This window comes from Pezoporus wallicus, unplaced genomic scaffold, assembly GCF_028554395.1.
Source record: "Pezoporus wallicus isolate ANWC-B61680 ecotype Strahan unplaced genomic scaffold, APGP_CSIRO_Pwel_v1 contig_7835, whole genome shotgun sequence".
Lineage (NCBI taxonomy): Eukaryota > Metazoa > Chordata > Aves > Psittaciformes > Psittacidae > Pezoporus > Pezoporus wallicus.
Window position 1 is genome coordinate 2,488,592 of NW_026636866.1, and position 17,469 is coordinate 2,506,060.

Sequence of the window (17,469 nt, forward strand, 5' to 3'; positions counted from 1 at the left end):
GCCCATCTTCAAGCTGGATAGCCCCACTGCAGCCAATGCCAGGAGTCTCAGGGACTGGGAAGTTCCTGTGCAGTGCATCCACCTATAGGTGAGGCTCTGGATTTGGCTACAAGAGGGTCCCACTTTTATACCCTTAGAAAAACAACAGGGTTTATGCCAGATCTGTAATTGTTTACTCATGGGACTGTGCAGTTTCTTCTGATCTCACTGGTGGCTGCGCTGAGAGCACTGACCAGCTGCCGCAGCATGGCCAAGTATGAAGGTCATAGGACAGCTGCACCTCTATGTTTTCCTGCGTCTTTCCAACAAACAGGAAGCATAAACATATAGACTCTACTGAATACACTTTGGCAAAAAAACCTATTTTGTTATGTCTTTCAGTCATGAGGGGGAATCAACTCTCAGCTAGGTTCCCATTCATTACAGGAATACAGCATACTTTTTAAAAAAATCATCCAAGACAAGTTCTTATAATTTATTTTCTGTGGTCTGCGATATGCATGAATATAAGCAACACATTTGCTTTCTTGGACTGAAGAGAAAAAATCTGATTTGTTTTTATGATGAATATTCCCATCATGTGATCATCTAGAATTAGCTTCTCAGATATCAAGTAACTCCTGTATCCAAACTCATTATCATCTGAAAGCATAACATTATGAATTCTACACAAGAAATTCTGGAGACAAACTCTCAAAAGGAAATCTATAGTAACTGTTAGACTTCTGATTCATTACCACCTTATAATGCCAGAAGTATTTGTAGAGACTTATTAAATTGAAACTTTTTTGAACTAGAAAAAGCAGCCCCAGAGCTGGTGTCCTTTGCCAACATGAGAAGTCAGTTTTCTATTCCAGTGCTTGTTCCATACTACTTACAAGAATAAAACTCAGTTTCTTCAGAAGATAAAGTTCTCTTAAATAGTAGGATTAATATACCTTGAAAACACTGAAGATAACTATTTATGCAGACACACCTTACTGAAATTGTCTATTTCCACTTCATGGAATGTATAAACATCTGAATGTCCAAAACTGCATCTTTTAACTGTACAGCTGTCCACAGTGAACTCTTATTAAATGAAAAATAGCCTGTATATTCTTTATAACGTCAAACGGCAGAGGCTCAAGCAGAGAAAGGGAGGTACATTTGTTACAGAGCAAACAAGAACTGTGGATGATGTTGGTTCAGTTCCTGCTCTGCTGTAAACATCTTACATAATGACAAACCAGTCACCAAAGCCCAGATTCCCATGTGATGGGGAGATGATAAATGACACTAATTTCATCCTGTTTCCTACCTGTGTAAAACACTGAGCAGCAGAGACGTGATCAGAGTGCATATAAAAAGAGAGGTACCTGAGTAGTATGTTGATGCATACAGACCAGATGAACACCTAAAATGCATGGATGTACACCTGGTTTTCTCCATCAGTAAAAATGCCTCTAACAGTAAAGGTAGCTGTAATAGGAAAATACAATTAAAATTTAAAAAGCTCTCATTTAAAGAAAAATCAATGTCCCAAATCAGAAAACAAAAATATGTTCAGGGGATTAGGAAATGGCATTCCTGTAACAAAAGCCAGTCGTGGTATACTTGGCATTTGAACTCTGTTGAGATGTGCTTTTTAATTGTGACTATGAATGAAAGTTGTGTGCTTTTATTAGGAAGCATCTGTTACAGGCAATGATAAATCCATGTCTGAATATGGATGCTTCTAAGCATACAATAAAGCAAATGCTTGGCTATAGGAACAATAGCATGTTGTTTCAGCTACTGTGTAGTTCAGATGAGGTTTAAATTGGGTCTTTCACTCTTGTACCTAAACAATTTGTTGCACATGTGTATCTTGAGTTCTGCTGTCATTTATATATGTACTGTTATTAACAGAGACTAGGAGCAAAACTAATAAGTGCTGCATTTCTGTTTACCTTTCACACAATCTGATCATCTAGTTACATGAAATACCATGTCAGATATTCTCCTCAAGGAAAACTGATTTAAATAGGAAGTGTTTAAGATTTAATAGCACTAAAGTATAATTGAATGCTACATAAACCCATATATTCTATTTCTAGTTACCCATTTTTGTCAACATAAAAGGGAAAAACAGTGATTAATTTATTAGCAAAGCTGGGGAGGGGGGGTTAGGTTCCAAATTAGAAAGTTGTAGCACCTCAGTTTAATACTTTGGTTATGGTGGAGTTTAGGAAATCAAGCACCAAGAGAATGCATTGCCATGAGTTATTAGTATCATAGCAGATAGTGAAGTTTTATGGCAGGAGACAACTTTCATTGTGAGCTGCAGTTTTGAAACAGTCAATGAAAGTTACACGAGCTGCAGACACATGTGACTCATGGTATGCATCACCCTATAAATACAGTACTTTATTTGCTCAGAAAGCTATATTCTACTCAAATAAATCATTTGTTGTTACCTTTGTCTCCTATTCTGTGCCTCACAAGTTGTATATAACATTAGCATTTAAGACCGATTATTCTTCTTTTGGAGTAGTTATGTACCATTTGTGCATATAATTATTTGTAATAAAAGTTATCTCTTATGACATATTATATATAGTTATTGAAGAGTTTATGTTTAGTCATTTCTTCTCCTAAGATAAAGTGGTTCCTGGAAAATATTATCCCCCATTCCATATAAGGTTGTCTAAGCTTGTGTGATAGGGTAAGTAGCATTTTACTCAGTTTCAGTCTTAGAATCTTTCTCTGGTATAAAAGTTCCGTGCAGGTCCAGATGCAGTTCCACATCTATTATGGCTCGGCCCAATTCTTTGAACGTTTTAGCATCCAAGACAAGTAGGAAGGGTGCTTTCTTTGGATCAGACACCACAATACAGGTCAGAACAATACCTGTGACATACAAATGAAGAATTAGAAGCCCGTAACAGTTACACCAAGCAGAAAAACAGTTCTTGTTTCCTAAGAATCTTAGGAGACAAACTGAAAGTCTACTGAGAATGCTAAAGGACTAATGAATGCTTCCCTTCTTTCCTGCAGTTTATTGGGAAGAAAAAAGGCAAACCAACACTGAATTGTGTGCCTGGCAGTTATGGGACTCATCCTTCCAACTATTTAACATTTGCCTTTGCAAGGAGTCACTTGAGAACAGAACTGGATCAAGATTTCAGGGATACTTGTAGTGCTACTTCATGTTCTCATCTGTAACAACACTGACTTCCCACAGCTTCAACAATTCCAAACTATTGATAACTCCAGGTCCAAGGCTCTCTGAAAAGTCCTAAGCATTGGTTTGATTGTTTATGTTTGTCCTGGGACATTACACAAGCTGATTTTAGTCTAATATTGCTTTGGGTTTCTTTTCTCTGTGGGAGTAAAATGGCTGGTGCTAATTTTAACCTCACAGTGCAAGCAACAACCCAGCTTCCTCGACTAAGAACAATGAAACTTGTGAGATTTAATGCAAAACTCATGTAACCCCATCTTTCAGAATGTTGTCATCATTTTACCATCATCCTCTTCTTTTGCATCAGGGTTGGGCACAAAAACGGGCTCAGAAGGCCAGCAGTGGTCCTCTTCCCAGTGGAGCATTTCCTTTGTCTGGACATTGAATTTTTCGATCTAAATTGTTGTGACCAGAAAAGAAAAATGTCAGTGACCCAGACAGTGGTTTATTCCAAAAATACAATGTGGAGGATTAGCTAAGAGCTAAAGAGCATCAAGGCATGTGCTGTAACAAGAGGGAAACACCTGGAAAATGTTAAACTTTGGAGTTACATTTAGCGGCTGCAAAATCTAACAATGTTCTTTTAATGCCATTTCATTAGATTACAATTACACCTTTCATTTATGGGCTTTAAGTATTTTACAAATACTTAGACATCATGGGAGAACTTAAGTATAATTAATGCCCTTACTATAAAGAGGAAGAGTCAAGGGCCCAGACATTTAAGTGACATGCACCAAATCACTGCAATTCTGTAGTAATTCAGGAAACAGGATTTAAACCTTCTGGTTTCTAATTGTGTGAATGATTTTCTTTTCATTGGGACCTCAGTATTTCTCAAGTCTTTCTTATTATTAGAGAGAATATATATGCCAGAACAATGGCTATTAATAGTGATGTGTAAAGATTAAACCAATGGGGCAAGAATTCCACACAGATACTGGTATTTACTGAAGATTTTCATCTCAATACTAATGGGTAAGTGCCTGACCAAACTAATCACCAGTGGGGTTGCATGGCATTTTCAGTTCAATTCTGTTAAGGCCTTTTCTTTACCCATACAGATGCAGTTATATTCTTTTCCCTTTTGACCTTTTTAGTCAAAAGATATGTTTACACAAAAATGAATCTATCCAAATTACTGGAGGAATGATTTGGAAGAATTCTCCCTTCTAACCAAGATTACAGCAATTTTGCTATCAGAACTTACCTAAGGATTGTGCGTGGTTGTTGTGCCTCCATTCAATAAAGAGCAACTGACATGTTGTTCTTTATTGTGAAAAAACAAATGATATGAAAAAAACCTTCCAGCAGCATTTTTTATTACATTTGAGTCAAGCACCAATTATCTACATTGAAAATCACAAACTTGCATATTTGTTTGAGCTACTCTCAGAATTACTGCAATAGATTTCCTTGCATCATGCAGGAATCCAGATTTATTTTGTAATCAGTTGTGGTAATTATATACAAGAACCAACAGTGACCTCAATTTGCACTGCCTTACAGTCAGAGAATAAGAATTATAAAAAGTCTGTCCACATTATACAGCGTTTGTCCATACCTAACTGCAGTGTTTAGAAGCTTTAACTTGATGTTGAAAACAAGAGTTCAGTTTCTGGCCTCAGAGCCACACACTTTGAATTAGCATGTATGAATGAGATTAGGCTGTTTTTTTGGGGCCAAACTGGGAAAGCATGGTCTACTTATAACTGCTTTAATTTGATTTGTTGTCTACAAATACAGTTTATGACTTTGTAAATGTTAATTATACCTTTGTAGGAACCGGACTCCATTTGACTTCTGTTGCGTAGACATACTTATATTTTTTGCCATTATAGTCATAGTTGATGCGAGGCAGTTCTATCCCTGGGTAAAATAAAGTTAAAGACTTAGGAACAAGTGAAGAAAAATTACTCAAGTATACATTTACGTATGCTAAACTTCAGGATGTTATTCCCTGTGAAAAACTTTGACAGTATGTTGAATAGATTTTGTATATCTGAACTTTTAAAAAGCTGAAGATGGACAGTAACATAACAAAATTAAGCCAGGATTGTTTTTATTCTTAGGGATTCATTATACTAGAATTTATGAGGATGTGGGGGTTTTGTTTGTTTAGGTTTTTTTCTTTTTTTCTTTCTTCAGAAATACATGAGATGTCAACATCTGAGTTATAATTGGAGACTACCATTCTAAGCAATTACTTTCACTTTAGGTAAATATACATTCTTTATATATTCCTGTTACTATCCCCTGAAAAAAAGTGTAAAAAAATCACTTTCAAAGGAAATCTTTATAAAATACAACAACAGCTGAAGTTACTATTTACAACAGACCTATTTAATTAAAATTACTCTTGCAACAAGTAGATTTGCAAGCCATATTAACAGTTGTAAGATCAGAGTTGGGATCCTGTGTTAGTATTAAAATGATGTAACTTCAGACATTTAAAGGATTTCACTCTTGGTAAATGCATATATAAGAGGTTCATGGTCATACATTACTGGATAGCCCCTTAGGAGGGAAGTAAAGAAGAAAAAGATTGTCAATAGCTACACTAAACGCATTAATTAAAAGTTTTATTTCTTTTACCTTTGTAAAGATCTTACATATATAAAGAGCTGTTAGGCATTATTAGAACGCATCTATGTGTGTTTAAAATAACATATTTGAGATTTGTATAATGGGTATGTCTCACCTTCACACAGGGTTTCAGGCTGGCAATAGATGCTGCCATCTTTCTGTTTTACAGCAGTTGCGGTAGATGGAAGTTTGACTAAATTAGAACCTACTTCAGCATCCTGAAAAAGACATATGCTGAGAAAGTAATATCTCTAAGAATATGCTTCTAATTTAGATATTTCATCAGGTTTGATATTAATATAGACAATTTGGGGATTAAACAAAGACGTTCCTTTGTATGGTGTTTACCTTATAACATTATATTCTGACTTCTTCATTAGAAATCTTGTTAAATCCAGAGGATTTGAGTATATCACAGATGAATATATCACATTTTTAATAAAGCAAGCCTTTAAAAAAGTTTAGATAGACATGGCTATGCTCCAGAAGAACAATAACTTGATTTCATAGTTTGTGAATGTAATTAATGAAGATGTGTTTCAAGGAATTAGGTATCTAATTCCCATTAGAAGTCACCAAAGTTTGTTTGCACCTGCTATAAATTGAGTGCAAAAATAGGTGTAATGCACTCTCATTTTTAATACACTATTACTGAATTCTGAAGATTGAAGTGTAGTTTGGACAGCTGGTGTGATCCAACACACCCTTTGTCATTGCTGTGTAGCTGGTTTTGAGACATGAACAAAGCAGTAAGACTCTAGGATGTAGAGAGAAAAGTATTATCCCTTCCAAATGTATCAGGCTGAAACTTGCTCAAGTTGTTGGGCAGTATAAAATCCTCCCTGAAAACAATGATGTAAAATGATGTTTTAAATTAAACTGAAAGATAAAATCTTTCCTCTTCCTGCTAAATCTCTCCCTTTAATGAAATCTTCTCATTTTAATAAAACCATTTCAGCAGTTGGGAGTGTGAGTATATGTAGGCTTGAGTAAAGTGGAACAAACAGATTGTGCAAAAACTCATGCATGCCCTTCCAGTCAATGGCCAAGTTCTTAAATCTGCTCATATTTGACAACATTTTACAAATAATATCACTGGTAAAGAAATACTCAATAGCCCTGTTCTCCATAATGGATGGTATTTGAACCTGCATCCATGTGACTGTAGGTCCAGCTGTTCATTGCCATTTCTCACAATACATACACAAAACTCCTGCACACTTTGTGTATACGATATTTTTAAAGAATTAGAAATTTGCATTTAAGGGCTGGCAACTAATAATTCACCCATTATTCGCACTGATGTATTTTAGATACCTGGCCAAAGAACAGATTAAAAAGACATTTTCTTTCTACCTTGTCGTATTGTAGAGGAACAACAAATCGTTTGCAGGTTGGCATGGAGGTAAGCTTGGTATTCTCTTCAAAGTCTTTACTCAGGTTTTTTAAGTAGAACATATCATATAAGCTGTTGTCTGTATAGGCAATAACATCAAATACAATGTGGCCATCCTCTTCATAAGCATTTACATGGTGAAAAAGCACCAAAGCATCTGTATAGAACTTGGTGGATACTTCTTTTTTAGTCCTCCTGTCTACAAAATGAAACCAAGTCTGAAAGAGAGGAAACATTATTTTAAAATATTAACAAAGAGCAAATAGTTATTTAGAAAACTGTTTTCTAATGGTAGCCATCAACATTCTAATGTATTGTTTGTTTCTACTGAAGCAAATTAAGAACTCAGGATTTGCTGCTAGGAGACAGAAGGTTCCAAGCTGAAGACCAAAAAATGCCAAAGTAACATGAGTGTGAAAAAGCTTAAAGCTAATATTACTGTTGCAAATTACATCAGATTGGCTCTCCTGTCAGATGCAATACATCTGATTATTATAATACTGTATAATAATGTATATTATCCACAATACATTATATATGTGTATATATATATACACATTATATATGTATTCATGGTGCACATCTTTTTGCACAAAAAAAACCCAGAGTAGCATCCCAGACATGTAAGTTTCATTCCTGGCCCCCCAGAAATACTGTGTATTGTGGATAGTATACAGTATTATAATGTCTATTATCCAAAAAAAATATATAATGTGTATATATATACATATGTATATGCATATGCATATATATAATGTATTGTGAAAGGGATGCTAGTGTGGTTTTGAATTTCTCTGCTAGCACATAGTATTTTTAACAATGCCAAACTATCCTCTTTGTCAAGCACTTCATCATCAGATATTTATTTGTGAAACTTCTGAAGACAGGAGATAGTATTAAAAAAACTACGACTTCTAAAAAGATGTGCAACATGAAAGTCAAGGGTTGAAAAAAAATGAGGCACTACTGAAACTAATGAACCAGGTGAAAACCAGAGCAGTGTGGAAGAAACTGGCCTGGCTGATTCCATTGCTCAGCATTAGGAAAAATACCTTCTCTTCCTTATGATAGACCAGGCAGGAAGCCCAGCTCACGCCACGCATGTAAGCAGTTGCCAGTTTGACCATATCCAGTTTGAATGGCTGCTCTACGAAGACAATGTAATTTTCTGTGATTCCAAAGCTATGGTAGTAGCTTGGGTGGAGCAGAGAGCGAGAATGGATGGAGCATAGCACTTCCAGATGTTTGAAACAAGATTTCTTCTTTTCTCTTTCTGAATATAAATGATAAAAAATAAAATTATGTTTCTTAGCAATTCCAATACCATCCTGTGCTTGGATTTCTCCCATGTATGAAGTAGAACAACATGTTCTTCTCACTTTATTCCTATTAAGAAAGTGACGTGTTTACTCATGCATACCTAACATAGGTGTTTGCATCTGAGTGAAGAAACAGTAATATCTCAATGCTGGATCCATTTAGACGGAGCTCCACTGCCTTAGTATTTGATTCCACTGTTTACTGTCTTCAGAAGTTCCAGCACAGAGGAGAAAGATTTCAACTAAATCAGCAGATCAAATGCCCCTATATTTTTGAACTTCTAAGCAGATGTTCCTGTTTGGTCTATACTGAATTTGTTTGAGCCCCAGGTAGAAATGACAAACTTATCTTTCAGCTGTGGAAGGCCTCTTGGTTGTTCAACCAAGGGACAGACATCGTAGTAGCAGCTGATTTTAATAGACAATATTAAAAACAGATTGTCTTCCATTAAAAACAGAAAGCAATTTGCTCTGTGGACAAAGGGCTATTTCAGCAAGGCCTAGCGTAGGCTAGGTTGGAGAGGAATTTACTCTCTATTAGGTATTGTTTGGTATTATGCTTCCCTATAATTGCAATATCAGCATTTTAAGAGCATTTTCATTTATGAAGAAAATTAAAATTTACAACTTAAAATTATATGTACTGCCCTATAGTTAAAATTGTTTCTGTTCATTCTCTTTCTACACATCACAATACAGGGAATGCAAATTCTTCTAAAAGAGTTACTTCACTCTAGTAATATTCAAAGTCAAATTCTTCTGAATTTGTAATAGCACTTGCCCAGACCAGCTAAGCAGTTCTCAGTAAGTTAAAATTAACAAAATTAATGCTATTGTTTTCTAGAAGAGCTGTATCACCACCCCCTAACCTCAGAAGAAAAGAAATCACTAACAAGTTTCTAGAAAATACTGATGAGAAGTATCTTACCTGGCACAGAGGGAGGAATCTTAAATATAACATATTTTGTCTTCCCTTTATCAACTATTGAAGTACCCATGTTGAGAACATTTCCCACACTGTCATAGTGTGGGTGAGAAGTTGCCAGATTTACCGCCATGTATTTGCTGTAGTCAACCTGAAAAATCATACAATAGGAGATATTAGAGATGTGTAAGAGAATTAAAATTGATCTAGGCTAACACCATAAATCCACCAGCTTTTTATCACTGGCAGCCTTTATTGGTCCCCCATTTTCAAAAGGTCTTGAAATTTCAACAAGCCAAATTACTTACGTATGTAATCAAACGATTTCCTGATTCAAGGCTAAAGCAAGTTACAGAATCTGAATTACATTCACCTCTCCCTTGCAGCTACATAACACAACAGGAGGACTGGCTAAAGAAGTTACTCTGCAAATGCCCATTTAATCCTGAAAGCAGTTTATTTAATTGGGCTATGAGTCCAGCAATCTTCTGGATCAAAAGGTTTCTATTTGATTTAAAGTTTAGAAATTGTACTCATAAGAGTACTGTGTACTAGAAAAAACTCATTGTATCTTTCAAGATTTCACTTTAATAATTAAGTAATATCTTGCATAACGTATTTGACAAGTAGTCATATAACTGACCTACTGAATTGCTACTTATGTAAATCATTTGATAACTACAGAAGCATAATAATGGAAATCATCCAAAATAACCATGTCATCGTGGTATTATTCCTGCAATCTTGCTAGATTACGTACAAGTAAAAACCCAGTTTTTCCCAAACTACCTGGGATTTCGTTTTGAACTCCTGAGTTCTTAAAACAGCTGGTATCTTCCCTATTCCACTCTATCATAAATTCAGAAGTAAGAGAATGTTAGAAGAAGAAATGTGGTTTTCCAGGTTAACATGTGTCCTGCACATGTTTAACAGACCCTTATGAGCCAGCCTGAAACTTTATTCATTATCAGACAAGGAACTACAATGACCGACAGACATTTATACCTTCTCTAATGTCTCCAGAGTCTGTGGATTAATTTTCCTGATGAAGTTAGTCTCACCGGTAGCATAAAAATCATCCCCAGTTTTCATAATGTTGATGAGGCAGTTGTCTGTGAACTCAGGAATGGTGTGAGACAAATAGCAGAATGCCCTGTACAGAGGTAAAATTTGTGAAAATCTGGTCAAACAGTTTCTATCCAGAAGCTGGTGGGTTTTTTAGTGTATGCCTTCATAAAATAGATGGATTCATATAATCCCTGAAGGAATATTTTAGCTCCTGGTCCTATCCTGTAAAACAATTATGATTTCAAAGAAGATTCAACTTCACATACAGGCTTGACAGTTTTTCTTATTAGTGTAGGATTTTATCACATTTACCTGAAGCCAAAACAATGTTGCTTATATCCCTTTTGAACATAAAATGCCAGCACTACCTGATTATAACTGAAAGAAGAAAAGCATCTTATCTCAGGGTAGCAAGGTCATCAGAGGTAGTTGGGCCAGGAAGGAGGGATGGGTAAGCTACTTGCATTTATTAGGGAATACCCACGCCAATTGTACAAGACAGGTGATAGGTAACATGATGGCTTACACCTTGCCTCTCATATACACGTACAAAGCTATCATACTTCCTAACAGTATGAAAGCAGCTACTGCAGTAATCCCCAGTGGTTCTGATTTTGAATGCTGGATTAGTTCAGGCCTATTGATGTAGTTCTTGAAAGCACTGCACCTGACTCAAGAAAGAACTGTAATTTTTCATCACTTTTCTTTTTGTAAGCATGGTCTTTAATCAAAAAGTTTTCTGATTTTATTTCAATTATTGATGCTTTTCATCTTTTTGTTAAATGAAATTTAACAAATTTCTTTCATCTCTTAATCTTTTCCTTTCTGTTTCTCTTCTTACAGATTATCATTTTTATAAACTTCTGCAAAACACTTGAAAATTTTTTTTTTTCGAAATTACAACATTTTCAATAGTGAATAAAACACCCAATATTGCTCCTAAAATAAATATAAATATTTGCCTTAGAATAACCCACGGAGAATACAATGCTTGGATTTATCTCTTTCAATATTTAGCAATGGTAAACTTACAAAACAGATTTTGTGTTTGTGAATGTGAGTCCAGGGCAAACAGAAAGACATCTGTGCTGGAGAAAGAAGTAGACAGAAGAGTTTTGCTGGAAAAAAAAAACATTGCTTACTTGGCAAATATGTTTTTGCATGGATCTGGATAAGCCATAGTTCCAAACTCAGACACCACGATTCGGTTTGCTTCTATATTGCTGTTGTATGTGTCACTTCGGAGATACTTGCTTCTGTAGTAAACTTCACCTGACAAAGGACAAACAGGTTTTTATCACATTTAATGCAGAGTTCTTTCGAAAATTAGCACAGGTAGAGTCAGAGTTTCCCAAGCAGCTGTCCTTTAGCTAAGAAAAGTTTGCAGTGAAGTCAACAATGCCCGTAACTCCCTGGTTTGGAAGGCTCTCTCAGCTCTCTAAGGAGGCCAGGACTGTTGTGGCAGCTGAGATTGCTAGCAGTTTGGCTATAGTCCTCGACTCGTAACACATTTGGACAGTACTGGAAGACTGGGGAGAGGAAAGGAGGGATTTGGATGAACTATTCCAGTAAACTAAGACAATCTGTGTGAAAATGATTATTTACACGTTAATGTGAGAGTGGTGGTAAATCTCCTGTATTGACAAAATTAAGTTATGAGAAAGTAACAAATTACATGAATCAATATCCATCCTAAACAATTTAATGGTACACTAGAATTGAACTAACTGAGCTCTGTTTGCTTTAGGTGAGTAATATAAAATGTACTGGTCATTTCTTTATAGGTTATTTTGTTAAAGATGTAGAGCTGAACATGCAAGGAGATCCTGCAGTTGCATTAAATGCCTGCAGTCACAGAAACTAAAAGGTAAACACTGGGAACAGAGGATGAAAGGAGTAAAACTCAGTTCTTTTACAGATACATACTTTTTGCACGAAGAATCTAGGTGCAAAAAATCCTGCCCCACATTGTAAAAGAGCTGAATGTGTATAAAGTGCTTTAGCTGAAAACAAAATATGAGGTTGCTTTGGAGAGAGGAGCTGCCTGTTTTCTCTCCACAAATATGACAAGTAGGAGGACTGCTTGCAGGGGTGTCAAGTCTACATAAGCGAGGTTTGGTATGTTAAGTGACACAGTGGCCTAGTTTCTTTCCTGGCTGCTGTTATAGCTGCAGCCAAATCCCAAAGGGGTAATGTTAGGCTTCTTTGAAACTAGGCTGTTCATCCACAACAGAAAAACCTTTGGGTATTACAGTTCTTGTACTGGTTGATCCAGCTGGAAACTTGGAAGCTCTGGGTGGAAGGCACAGGCTGCCCTGCAGTGACCAGCTCAGAGATCAGGCTGCCCTGCAGTGCAGACAGTTTTGAGCTTTGGCACTCCAGAAAAAAGGAAAAACATTAAAAAAAAAGGGGAAATCGCTTTGCAGAGATGTTCCTGCTGCTGTGGAGAGTGAGGTGTGAGTATATGTTTGGAAAGACCTTCCCCACCTTCCCTACCACCTCACCACACATGCCACGCTGCAGACGAAACATGCAAACTGATAACACTGATCAAATTGGGAATTAGCAACACAAGGCACCAAAATATAGGTTTTCTTAGGGTTTGGTTTGGGTTTCTTTTTAATCTGATGTGCAAGAACTTACCATTTTTAAATGTAAAGCTATGCAGCAGAGCCATGCCATCAAACCAGTGATTATACTTAGTGTCCCCGATTGTGTGCATCCCTGGGCCATTTCGGAGAAGTATCCCTTGCAACCATGTGGGCAACTGACCTATAAACAAAAAGGAGATACCATCATCTATTCATTTAGGGGAGGAGCATGTTAGAGGATAATTTTCCCAACAGCATAGGCTTCATATAGGCAGCTACACTATGGATGTGTCAAGATTTGTAATAGCATATAATTATGTTGGAGTTTGGGCTTACTAAAATGTGATCTGCTCAAAAATGTGGCACTGGTAATATTCTGCATGAATATTGCTGTATGAGATCAGTATAAGAAGATGAAATTGCTGGAATAATTTGCTAAGTAACAGGAAGTAAATAAGATCAGACCTTCCTTTCCTGCACTCAGATTTTAAAATGATATATTTAAACCTTTGTCCTCAAGCCAGGAAAAGCTAGAGCTTGTCAGAAATAAACACGTTTTATAGGTTATATGACTTGCACCCGCCTTCAGGACATCAATTTAAACTTCAGGCTAAATGAATTACAGTGAAAATTTCAGTAATAAAATTACAAAGCAAAATTTAATGTCATTTGGGGAGTGATTTTGTGACACTAGTCATGATGTTGGTGTTTTGAACACAAATAAAGGGTAGGAATATTATAATGAAAATCCATAAGTACTGCTGAGGTTTGAATAAGAAATGTTCCTCATCAAAACCCTGCAAGAAATACATTGCCTAGCATTTGACACAGAGAATAACAACAATCAAAGAATTTCATTAAAGAGCTGAACAAAGCATATCAGATTGATATGCTTCACTTGCTTCTTTGTGTGTATGCCTCCTGAGGGAACACTGAAGATCATATGCTATTTATCCACACAATGCCTGCTCTGAACATTGTCTCTGCATAAAAAGCTATTTCAAACTTTTAATTCCCCTTATCATTTAATCCCACGTTGAACATATTGACACACTTTGTAATTAATATTCCCTTTACAGCAGACAGAAATGTCCTCCTATGGAAATGCTCAATTTTGTTAAAGCTGATGCAGTTGCAGAGGAGTAATAATTGTTTTTGCCCTAAGATTTTCCAAGATCTTAGAAGGACTTTGGCCACTTTCTGAGAGAATATTTCCTTTTTTGACCATTTTAGGTAAGGGAAAGAGAGTCATATGCCATATCTTTGAACAAATTACGTTAAGGACACAAGTTAAAAACATCCACCTGCAAAGGAAGGATATGGAGTTAATGTCAGCTTTACATAAAATGTAGTCTCACTCAGACTAACCAACTGCATGCCACAACACTCACACAACTTAATTACTGTTACGGTTCTGGAATGTGGGAGGGAGATAAAATATTGTGGACAGAATGGATGTACTATCATTATTATTATTACATATTGAAAGAGCCTTAAAACCAAACCTTTCTTGACTAATACAAGAAGTTCCAATGTAATAATCATAGGGGCTTTTTCATAAGATGAATAAGGTTTAATCTTTAATACAGATAACTGCACAAAACTTGAGGAGCTAAAAATAATTGATGAGAAGACAGTGAGGACTTAGCAGCAGAAAAAATCCTTCAGAGAGAATAGGATGGTGATCTTAAATAAACTATATATTCAAAATAGATATATCATTTTTGCTTGGCTGACTACTGAATATTGATTGCTGAACAAATTTAGTCTGCTTATATGCCTAAAGTACAAGCATTTCTCTTCTTGCCACTTCCCTTCTTCCTGTTTTCTGTTATTTGGCAACAGGAGACTGTAGGCCTTGCTATTTCCTCAATACTATGGGAGACTGCAGTGTAGTGAGTGTAGTCTTCTGTGCCCCTACCCTCCCACCAATGCCATTAAGCACTCTAAATCTCTGCAATGCGCATGGGCTGCAATGCTAACACTGAGTTGGGTTAACTGCATGCGGTCTTGCTGCAACCAATCTGTCTTTCACTATGGTGAAAATGTAATACTTCTGCTTCATATGAGGTCTTGCGAGATTTTGACCCAGTCCAACTGTCTTCTGCTCTGGGGCCATCGTTCAAGAAAAGCAGATATTTCTGCAATTCAGTGAACATCTTGCAGCTCCTAGGGCTAAAGAGTTTGTTTAGAGATTATTCCTCTATGTCAGAATAAAGGTGCTTATTAAGTACCAGAACAGGCAAATAAAATAATTTTTCTGGAAAAAATAAACAGGGAAAAAGGGGATCTTCTTTTTAAGGCGCTGAGGATTTGATGCAGCTCCTGAAACTTCTGGTGTAAGTCAGTGTAGTTTCAGGGACAATTCCAATATGAAAAGCACAGAGCAAAGGGTTAAGTTTTTAGATGAAAGTTCATCCTAGTGGGAATTAAGAACTTCTGTAAATGACACTGGCATCAATCAGCATCCTAAAGCCCTTAAATAGTTTCAGAAATCTGGACTTTGTATCATTTTGCCTCAGATTTTCATCTGAAGTGGAAATAATTGTACTTTTCTGTACGACATCAAGACGCAACAACGGCACCTCAGGATCTCCAAATATGTGGACATTATTAACGATCATATCAACAGAGTTTCATGGAGCCAAATACTGGCATGGCTCAGGGTTAGCAAAATATTTAAGGAGATCAAAGTTCTCTTTAGTTTTCATAATTGGGAAATAATTATTCCCATTACCAGTGAAGGAATATTTACCAAAAAATGAAGTCTTTGTTCAAATAAACCACTGCATAATACAGATCAGGTCTGATGATACATAGTTTGTTTGCAAACAACTTCAAATGTTTCAGTAATAAGTTTTTATCTTGAGGAACAAAAATTAAAATGTCATAAAACCACTGCAAATTGTGGCAAAGCACTTTGACACTAAGTCTTTTCCGATTCAGCCAGCAAACTGAACAACAACAACAAAGTCCTGCAGCACATGCTGTACTCAGGAAGTGACTTTAAAATTGATACTAGATGTGTACCTTTCTCAGACTATGTATTTCAAACAGTGCAGCATGCATTTACTAAATAGGGGTTCTCAGCAACAAACCTCTCCTGTAAACGTAGCAAAAACCTCTTCTGTAAAGTATAAAATAGCAGTGAGAATAATATATTGATCAAGTTTTTATCCCTAGAGAGCCTTTTAAAACTGCTTCGGTAAGGGATACTCTGCACAGATTGACTTCTGAACCCTCTTTTCAACGGTAGACCATTGCCTCCATTACTGCTGCTTTCCTATTTAGCAATACTACTGCTGAAGAGCCCCGGTTTTAGTGACTGTCTCCAGGAGGCAGGGAAGAGTGCGAGCAGACACAGAGAGGGTAGGGAAGGGTTACAGCAAGGAGAAACCGAAAGCCAGAGCAGAGCCATGGGGGAGGGAGCGTCTGTCACCAGATTAAACCCCAAGACTTGTCCCTCGCCAGCAACTCCAGTGAATCCCGTTCAGACTCCTTTGAAAAGTACACAGAAATATGAAAAGAGGAAAGTCCCGCAGCTGGAGCATAAATATTGTCTAAGATCAGTACTTTACACAAAACTCACTTTTCGCACTTCTGCAGTTTCCGTTTTCCAGTGCTGTGTTGGGTAAACAATGTTGAAAACACCAACATAACCACACGTATTAGAACAGGTTTTCTTCCACTTACCTTGCACCTTAGCTTTTATGGGCTCTGGGTGTTCTTCTTTATTCCTACCAAATATGATCTCCATCTCTCATGCAACAAAGGTGTTGTGGGTGCTGTGCTCAGCTGCTACTGCAGCCCTGGCGCTCCGCTGCTCTCTGGGCTTAGACCAGCGCTTGCCTCTTACGTATAAGGATAAGGTCAAACTGCGAAGAGAGCTAGTGGCTCGTGGCTTATAGATCGACAATTTATACTAGCTGATCTTTAATCCCTAGCACATACACTAGAATTTTGCCCATTCTTATTACAATGAACTTACTGATTCAAAGGAGGAGCAAGAAAAACCTGTTTGCTCTCTAGGAATCTATGTGAAGCAGCCAGGCACAAGCAGGAATCAGGCAGAATTACTCTGGAACATCACCTTCAGCATTTCAGGTGCAAGTTTAGATGCCATGAAGGGGTGCTTGCTCCATTTGGCAGGTAGGGAGAGGAAAAGAGAAGAAATCTCTACCCACTGTACTGAACTTGGCTCTTTGGGGAGTGACAAACATTTCAGAGCAGGGTGTCATCCTTTTCTTTCCATTCTGTGAAGTTTAAATCAGGCTATAGTATTAATTAACAAAATATCATTACTAACAGTCATGTGCTGTATTTCTTTGTATAGAAGCTGTTTCAGAGTGAACTGAGTGGCACATCTCTGAATTAAACAT

The 17,469-nt window shown here is 36.8% G+C and overlaps 1 protein-coding gene across 1 annotated transcript; it reads right to left on the reverse strand.

Annotated features, from left to right (window-relative positions):
* Positions 1–454: 454 nt before the first annotated feature.
* On the reverse strand, positions 455–17,069 carry BCO1 (beta-carotene oxygenase 1). The gene is made up of 11 exons (XM_057401939.1): positions 16,784–17,069; positions 13,143–13,271; positions 11,642–11,771; positions 10,437–10,584; positions 9,435–9,582; positions 8,240–8,460; positions 7,148–7,405; positions 5,907–6,009; positions 4,980–5,074; positions 3,489–3,600; positions 455–2,871 (listed from the first exon to the last, which is right to left on the reverse strand). Exons 1-11 carry the CDS (start codon positions 16,845–16,847, stop codon positions 2,699–2,701), a joined length of 1,581 nt encoding a protein of 526 aa, XP_057257922.1. The 5' UTR covers positions 16,848–17,069; the 3' UTR covers positions 455–2,698.
* Between the last annotated feature and the right edge of the window lie 400 nt (positions 17,070–17,469).